The sequence below is a fragment of the Papaver somniferum genome, chromosome 10 (assembly GCF_003573695.1).
Source record: "Papaver somniferum cultivar HN1 chromosome 10, ASM357369v1, whole genome shotgun sequence".
Lineage (NCBI taxonomy): Eukaryota > Viridiplantae > Streptophyta > Magnoliopsida > Ranunculales > Papaveraceae > Papaver > Papaver somniferum.
Genome location: NC_039367.1, coordinates 31819579 through 31828725, shown reverse-complemented (window position 1 = coordinate 31828725; position 9147 = coordinate 31819579). Strand labels below are relative to the sequence as shown.

General features: G+C 35.4%; 1 protein-coding gene across 7 annotated transcripts; it reads right to left on the bottom strand.

Moving 5' to 3' along the window:
- Positions 1-5806: 5806 nt before the first annotated feature.
- Positions 5807-8887, bottom strand: LOC113314969. Of its 7 annotated transcripts, none has more exons than XM_026563295.1 (8): positions 8770-8878; positions 8634-8644; positions 8253-8370; positions 7124-7279; positions 6918-7016; positions 6550-6813; positions 6308-6457; positions 5807-6194 (listed from the first exon to the last, which is right to left on the bottom strand). In XM_026563295.1, exons 6-8 carry the CDS (start codon positions 6811-6813, stop codon positions 6078-6080), a joined length of 531 nt encoding a protein of 176 aa, XP_026419080.1. In that variant the 5' UTR covers positions 6918-7016; positions 7124-7279; positions 8253-8370; positions 8634-8644; positions 8770-8878; the 3' UTR covers positions 5807-6077. The 7 variants fall into 7 exon arrangements, with proteins under 7 accessions (XP_026419080.1, XP_026419076.1, XP_026419079.1 ...); XM_026563291.1 differs by having other exon boundaries at positions 7174-7279; XM_026563294.1 differs by having other exon boundaries at positions 7174-7279; positions 8253-8343.
- Between the last annotated feature and the right edge of the window lie 260 nt (positions 8888-9147).

The following is a 9147-nucleotide window of genomic DNA, read 5'->3' as shown; positions in this document are numbered from 1 at the left end:
TTCATCCTTCAACCCCCTAAGAAAACTCATAACAAAGTAAGTTTCACCCAGGAAAGGATTCATGCGTAACATTAATGCCCTGAGTGACTCAAAGACCTCATAATAGTCATCCAAATATGAACTTTGGATTAACTTGTTAAAGCTACCAACATAATTCTCCTCAATAGGATTTTCAAATCGAGCACATTGATGTTGAGATAAATCATTCTACATAACTCTATTTCGATTGAATTGAATATTTAAAAACCATTTTCCAGCCTTACCCTCGAGATAAATGGCTACAGTGTCGACCTTTTTTTCTTCCTCAATGTCATTGAATTAAAAATACCGTTAATTTTTCTGGATCCAGCCTCGTGGATTGTCTCCATCAAAACGTGGAAAATCCAACTTTGGAAGACGATGATGGTGATTAACAAATTTCATCATCATGTATATGACATCCACCTTCGTCTTCAAGACAATGATTATTGATGAGTTCACTGAATAACTGGATGAGACTTCGATTATTCTCGTGAAATTAATCGATCTGATAAGTAACATCCGTGGTAAGGGTTTTGAATACAGATCTGAGTTGAGTGATGGTTATTGTGTTAGCATCAGCTTTATCAGAAACTTCTTTGATAGTCATTGTAGAAAAAAATTGAACGGATTTAATGGCTCTGATGCCAATTATTGTGATTTCACAACACTTAAACACACATATTGATGGAAAAGGGTTAAAATGTTGATAAACACCTCTGGAACCAGAGATTTAAGCCAAAATCGGTGTTGTTAAGCGCACCCAAGGAAAAACAAATTTCATTAATTTTCCTTATAGCTTAATGACCAATAATTTTGTCATGTTCCTAGCTAAAAAGAGGGTGCCCTTATCGTATCGATCGCCGGTCTTTAAAATTAGTTATGTTTAGCTTAGTAGATTGATTAATTAATCAGTTAATCTTAGATATAATGATGGGTTGAGATGTGAACACCTGGGCTATTGAGAGCCGTTGATGCTAGGTGAGGAAAGGATGGCTTTATAATCTAGAACGAGTCTGTAGGAACAGTTTAAACAAATTATAATCAATTGAATTGTTTAACCGATTTTGGTCGTGTTCTTCGAAACCGATAGGCTTGATTCGTAAGAATTGAGATATTATCAGTGTTTATGATCCAAACCATGTTATTGTACATCTAGGTACATAACATTTGGTATCAGATTCACTTTCCTGTGTATCATTTATCAATGGCGAAACTTCAACAAATCTCTGCAATTCCAAATTTATTAAGGGAAAAATGGGTAGAAATAAAGGGTAAAATTGTTCCAATTCTGAAGATGGAAAGGTTAGCAAGAGAATATTTAGATATGTGTAGGATAATGTATCAGATATGGTTGAAAACACCTAACTGTCCATCACGAGATTACTACTTTCCAAGAATGATCAACTGGTTAGACATGGCAGAGAAGAAATTGGAACAAATCTTGTTCCTTAGGGATACTGCTCCATCTCTTCCATCTCCTTGCCGAGTTAAAGTCACTTCTACAGATGGGGATGAATCTTCAGAATTTGAGTTGATTCCTTCGTATTTATTTGAAGAAGATGATGATTCTATCCAATTGGATTTAATTCCTCAAATTTTGTTTGTTGAAAACGAAATGTTGGTTCACTTAATGGTGTACGATCCCAATCCGAGGAAGTTGTTATACCAGAGATGAACTTCTCCAAGTTGAATCAAATCAAAATCGATGAGGTATATGGTTTTTCCCTAGATATTCAATCCAATAAATTTGAGACAAAGTTCGAAAATCAACAACCATACCAAACTGTTCTATAAACGATATTTATTTCTTCACTTTGATTATTCTCTAGCTTATTTGATCGTGGAAAACATCATATGAAATCTGATTATAAATTAAGGATTCATTGTGATTATCCTAGTTCCAAAAAGTTCCATACACCTATAGCTGAAATTGTTCAAAAGATGGTTTGTAGACATGAGTATCAATTTCAATTGTTGTTTATGAATTTCATTGGGTTGATATTTTTCAAAACTTCCGACAATAGTTATGGGGGTCAGCTATTTGCTTGCTGGATATATGATCGAGGTAAGTGTGGATTTCCTTCCTGTATTTCTTATGAGAAATTGCTTATTCAAGTGATTTTTAGATTTGGAGAGGAGAGTTTTTTCTTTTATAGCTGCGGTGTAGTTTTCATCAGGAGATTGTAGTTCATTCTCTCAGGTTATTGGTAATCACTCAGATTCATTTAGGGAGGTTTGTTTGTATCTATGAGTTTATTATATTCAATAATGTCATCATATTTCACTATGAGTTCTTATATCTGCCACTATGGAATCTCTTTCATGTTGCGCTGTGGTTTCCCAAGGCCCGGGATAATTGGTCTGTCCAGATTAGTAGAATTCGGTATGTAGTTATTGTACATGTATCTTCGCAAATAATTTTCGTTGTCAGTTCAGCTGCTGATTTCTCTTATGAGCAATTGATATTTATGGTGCTTCCTATCTTGGGCTATCACTCAGACTTTTTCGCTATACAATTCATTGTTTTAATATGTGTTACTCATGCTGACATTTTAGAGGAGAGAAAACTGACTATTACAATGGCTGCGAGAATTTGAATTCACTTGGTTGAGAATGTAGTGGAGAGATTGAATTGTAGTTGAAAAAGTGGGGGTCTAACAACACCACCCCATAATTCGATTAGCAATCTGTATGGACAAACTCCAATATAATTTTTATGAGAATCAACTAGACAGTCAGACTCAATCAATAAAAAGATATATCAAAAAGTTTATATCTCAATCTCTCGATTTGATATTTACTCAAGCAAATAGGAATTTGCGAGTCTTTATCAAAGAGAGATAACTTGGACGGTACCAAAGACCAATATCCAAGGATCCTCAATCAATAACCAAAGGTTGGATTTCCAATTGATGATCTTAACACACAACGTATATTATTTAAATTATATAAAATATAATGCGGAAAAGAAATAACACAGACACCAGAAATTTTGTTAACGAGGAAACCGAAAATGCAGAAAACCCCCGGGACCTAGTCCGGATTGAATAAACACTGTATTAAGCCGCTACAAACACTAGCCTACTGCAAATTAACTTCGGACTGGACTGTAGTTGAACCCCAATTAGTCTTCTACTAATTCAAGGTACAGTTGCACTCCTACGCCTCTGATCTCAGCAAAATTACACACGGACATGCAATTTCCCTTGAGGATGATTAGATGTACCCTTGGCTAGAATATATGTATGCTTTTGAACATCATCATATGAATGAAAGATTGTTTTTTTTTTGGTATTTGGTCTTATTTTTGTGTTATTTGCTCATATTTTGTTGTTTTGGGCAATGCATTTTATAGAAGTTCGGTTAGGAAATGAGATTACAACACAATATCGAACTAGTTCTTGACATGATTTCTGTTAGGAAATGAAAATACATGACGTTTCCGAAATGAAATTACTAAGAACTTAATACCCAAAACTCATTATGAACAAGTCTCTAAGGATGCGGAAATGATCTTCATATTTGAAATCCTTTCCTTTCCATCGTCGTCATTCATTCTTTGACATCATAATGATTTCCTCGTATGTTTCACTCCTAAGTCGATTCCTCGCAACAATCCGATACAAAATCATAAAATCTACAACTCTTTCTTTAATCTTTTCAAATCGATTGAACAAAGGAAGTTGGTCAAGGTTATCAACGTTACGTATCTCGTCGCAGAAGTTCTCATGAACTTTCTCCAAAAAACTAGTACTCATAACATCATTGACTCTTCTTTCTTCACCCCTCTTTGGAAAGCATAGAACGTAGTTTCTATAAATAGAAAGATCTTCTTCAAGAGTAAATTTATGACTAGGAATTTCCATTTTGATTGAAAGAAATGTTAACCATGAGACACATATATATAGCATTTAGGTGTCAAACGGATATAAAAATAGTCGTTTTTTGAGTCATATCAAGAACAATGTTGTGTCAAAGACTGAATTCGGTTGCTTATAAATTTAAACAAATAACCGAACTCAACCTTTGAAAAAAATCAGAAGTTCCGGGCTTGAGTTCGGTTCCCTGGTAAAATTCTGCAGGTAACCGAACAGTGTCATGTTTTTGGAACACTAGAGTACGGTTACAACATACATTTTTGCAGGTCAGTTCGGTGACCTGCCGTTTTTCACAGTTAACCGAACCTGACTCTGGATGTTTTGGCATGTTTTCGTTTTGTTCAACCCTTGAGTTCTGTTACACTGCACATTTGCGATCAAATCGAACGCACAGTTCGGTTACACTGCAAATTTGCGATCAAATCGAACTACCTGTGTTGAATCCAAAAATTCAAAAATTGCAAAATTTTAATGTAAGCATGAAAGTAACAACAACAACATAAGAATACCATAACTAATTGTTTTAAGTCTTCCAAACATAAGAACATAAGACAACCAAATCCGCCATTAAAAAGTCTTCCCAAAATAAGAAACAAACTACGAAATCCCAACTAAAAAAGTCTTCAAAACATAAGAAACCAAAGTATTAACTGTTGCAATCACTCATTTACGACGACCACTATGAGAAACTTTTCTATTCTTGCGTTTAGGAGCTCTAGCATTTCCCTCGTCACTTTGAGTGTCCTCTCCACTGCTTTGTTTTTCAACCATTTGACTTGTACCTTCACCTTCTTGGCGACTCCTCTTCACCGGAATTGGATCAACAGTAGGGGGATGCAAAAACATGAGTCAGTTCAGTGTAGAGGTCTGTTTGTTCTTTAGTGTTCATCGGGTCTCCACTCTAGATCTTTTCCATCAGTTTCTTCAACATTTTAACACTAGCCTTTTTCTATTTAGAGAACAAAAGCATAAATAAACGACTATTCTTTCTATTTTCAATCAAAAGCATAAATAAATGATTAGAAATGAAAGACGAGAGAAATATCTTACCGGCGCATTCTATAAGATCAAAGCCTCATCACCACATTTAGGCGTATTCTTCATAATTTTCTGAGCCTCTTTCTCCACTATCTTCACTTTTCGCTTTGTCAGCACGAGCTTGTTAGACTTTGTTTATTACCAAAGGATGAGACCATTTTTCATAACATTCAATGTAACCCACTTCAATAGCATTTGGATCATCAATGGAATCCGGCAAGTCTACAGTAGGAACAATAAACTGCGCCATGTTGTTCCAATGGACCACAGATGAGTAGGATCGTATTTGGGATCAAAATTCTTTTCGGTGTTATTGGTTCCTCGCTTCGTCACCTTGAAGTTGAATTTGTCCTCGTTTGGGATAGTTTGGATGCAGGAACATTTTCTCAGTACTCTCCGAGGATTATACATTGTACAACCTCCAGGGTGAAACAACGGTCTGTTGTAACCCGTGACATGAGAAAAATCAATATACTCAACATATGGATGGAAAACCACGTCTTGAAGCGTCAAAGCATCCACCATTCTGTAGTACTTTCACTGTTACAAGCAAGGCGCCGTGCACGACATATGATGGAGAGCACATGTTCTTCATCAAATGGACAGTATAACCAATAACAGATTTGTTAAACACACTCAACTAATTACTACAGGCAGACTAATTGGACAGACCCAACTCTGCACGCTGTGACAAGTCGTTCAACGTGTAGTTTTTTGCTTTTTACTTTATGAGTACACATCAAGATTCGAAGAGTTATTTGAGAAATGTGAAACGAGAAATTTCTTTGGACATCAGCAGCATTCAAACGATGCAATAAAATGGCTTCAAGAACAGTTTCAAATTTTGGCTACAATCATTAGGCCAGTACTTGCTGCAAAGACGGTTACGAATTAATGCCAACACATTCTTATGATATTTCTACATGTTTGGTCTTGGGTTGGGTATGCAAGTAAAAGTGGAGCTGATAAATAGTCCAAAGTAAAGGTACAATAAAATACTCAAATGTATCCAGAGCCCTTAACACTGGGTTCCACAGTTGCAGAATCCAGAATTCAGGAAGTATTGTGTTCCAAGAGCTTATATAAACACATCAACCCATAGTTCTAGGGAAGTCAAGAAGAGATCTTAACCTTTTATTATTATTTTCTTGGTATGTAAAGAGATCTTGACCTTGCCTTTTGCATTCGTTCCTCTTCTTCCTGGATTAGCTTCATCACGCCTCGTGTTGTCTCCACCCACTTCGATGAAAGATCCTTCTGAGTCAACAATAAAACAAACGATTACAGATGATCAAGCCATGCATCATTACTCTCATTAACTCATGATTTGGCAAATAATTGCAATATATATAAATCAATTTTCAGTTTACCTCGTCATCACGTAACAGTCTATTAAATTCCAATTGCAAGCGTAAGATTGTTAGGCCTTCTACATCGTCCAATGTCTCATAGTAAGTATTGGAACTTTTAACTAGCAAATCCAGAAGCTCTTTCTCGCTTAAAATTTTCCGCTTGAGCTCCTGAATAAGATGAGAAAATAACATAAAGTCCTGGCTGCGGGGAAAGAATAATAAATGATGGACCATTTACAAATATGATTTCTTAGTAATACCTCAAACAGATCCATCTTTACATGAAGGTCACCAGCCTGGAATCGAACGCTTATGTCACCGAGAGAGCTGAGCTTGTTTTCCATTTGTTTAGTTATCTCATTCTGAACATTTTTGTCCATTTTGTTCATACGATCATCCAAACGTGCTATAACATGATTGGCACTCTTGAGAAGATCCTCTGGATTATCTTCCTTTAGCTTTTCAGAGAGCCATTCTTGGTGGCGATCTTCAAGTGCATCAGATGAGGAGATGGTAGAAAGCATCTGTTTTCAGGGAATCATATAAACAGCAGTGTTGGTCTGAGTGATCTTTCATTGCATTGCAGCTAAAGATACGAAAAGAAAATATCTCAAGTAAAGGAACCAACCAAAGCTTTTTCCTTCCGTGCATGCTGAATTAAATACTCGGCAAGGTAGATAGCAACATGAAGGTCATCCTGTCTATTTATCAACTTGGTACGAAGAACCTAAAAAGGAAAATACAAAACAATCTCAATTAGTAATCATTATTATGATGATGATGATGATGATGATGATGATAATAAAGTATGAATGTAGGTATTGAAATGGTTACATAGAAGATTCTGTAATCATCATATACTTCTTTGGCATTTTCGTATTCACCATTCAATGTCTTGTTAATCACTTGACGAACATAGGGCCCCACAATCTTTCCACCTCTTCAAAACTTGTCCACTTAATCAACTTGTCCTTATCATCCTTACCAGACCTGGAATAGATGGAGGTTTTGTAGGCAAAAAGAAATATCAACTTAGTTTGATGAAATATCACTCTTGGATACTGAAAGAAACAAGAAAACCAGGAAATATGAGTCACTAGGGTATCATCAGGCCTGCACTCAACCGCTTGTGCGCCTCCGGCGCTACCAGACTTTTCGATGACCCCCCATGACCCTTAGTTTAGATTGGCAAGGAACTACATGTAAAACTCTTTTCTGCATTTAGTTGACATTTTGTAAACACTTTACATGCATACACTTTACTTACGATGCCATCCATCCGAGTTGACATTTTGTAACCTTGGCTATGTTCAATCCCTAGGACGGAAATGCCGTCCATAATATACTACTATGCCAAACTCTTAAAGGTAATTGGTCTTTTTAATATATAAACATAGCACCTAACGTTTACAATCTTTTAAAGCTGTGGATTGGTATGTAACCCCCAGCTACTACTCGTTATGGTATCCCGCTCCAACAACCGGATAGGATAGGTTGGAGAATAGAAAAATGATCAAAAATAATGTTTGGCCCCCAAGCAGGTAACTAGAAGTAATTTTGGTACTTAATTCTTATGTTCGGTTGTGGATTTAGCCGGCGATAAGTCATTAAGATTAAAATACAGTACTTGCAAACAATGTCGACCACATACAAAATAATCTTGTTTTTCATAAAATTTCAACACTTACTACATTGACTGAAATAGTTATCAATAATGTTTGCAAGACCATACAGTACTGCTAAAATTATGACTGTGGGAGCCCTAAACACTAGTATTCTTGGTAAATTTTTTTGACTGTGTAACATGCATATCAGACCTGGAATAGAACAAGGAAGTGCAGGCAAAAGGAAATATTTTAATTGATGAAATATCACTCTCCGAGGGATATATACAGAATTAAGAATCTTATAACTGCAATAAAGAAACTAATAATACAAAGAGCAGAGGGATTGTGTTAATTACCCAACTATCACTTCGGCCTCTCTTTTTTTTGTTTGTCCACTTTCTGCCGTACTTCTTCTTTTTTTCCCTCCTCTTTTCCCAGCTCTTGATTCTGGCATAGTTTTAGTTTTTCTGTTAACTGTTGAGAAAATAAAAAATATTACTAATATAAACGAACTAAAGAGAAAAACACTAGATGTACAAAATTATTTTCAGAACTTTGTAACATGATTAAAAAAAAACGAGTTTACCTTCAAGGAGAGAATAAGGAAGATGCGAAAAAGAGAGAATTGGGAGACATGATATTACTAATTAAAAAATCAAAGGGAAAAACACTACATCTACACAGTTATTCAGAAATTCATGGCATAATGAAACAAACGAATATAAACCCTAGCTTACCTTCAAAGATACTTTAAGGAAGTCGATGCGCAAAAGAGAGAATTGTCAGACGAATCAAACAGAAAAACACTAGATCTACGAAGTTATTCAGAAATTCATGACATAATTAAACAAACGAAAACAAACCCTAGATTACCTTCAAAGATATTTAAGGAAGAAGATGCGAAAAAAGAGTTTACTTCAAAGGACAAATAAGGAAGATGTGCAAAACGTGATCTGAGAGGAGAAAACTGCGATCCTTAAAAAGTTTCTACCTCTACGAAAAATACTAGAACCCTATTATATGGGTTCAATATATAAAAGCCTCATTAAATGGATCATCCAGTGTCAACTCCATATTTTAGGAAAATGATATTGTTATGCCCAAAAAATCAATTTTTTTTCGACTCTGGTCCATAATTAATTATTATGAATTTTAAAAATACCAAGACTACCCTTTAATATATAAACAAGAGGAATATCATCATATATTTTCATTTTCAGATTTTGTCTCTCTCTTCCATGCGAGTTTTTC

Excerpts from the sequence above, each read along its gene's own strand:
- LOC113314969 (XM_026563292.1), bottom strand. Across the intron at positions 6,814-6,917 it reads CACGGAAGGAAAAAGCTTTG|ATGCTTTCTACCATCTCCTC; the intron begins GTTGGTTCCTTT and ends CCCTGAAAACAG. Across the intron at positions 6,458-6,549 it reads TAAAGATGGATCTGTTTGAG|GAGCTCAAGCGGAAAATTTT; the intron begins GTATTACTAAGA and ends CATCTTATTCAG.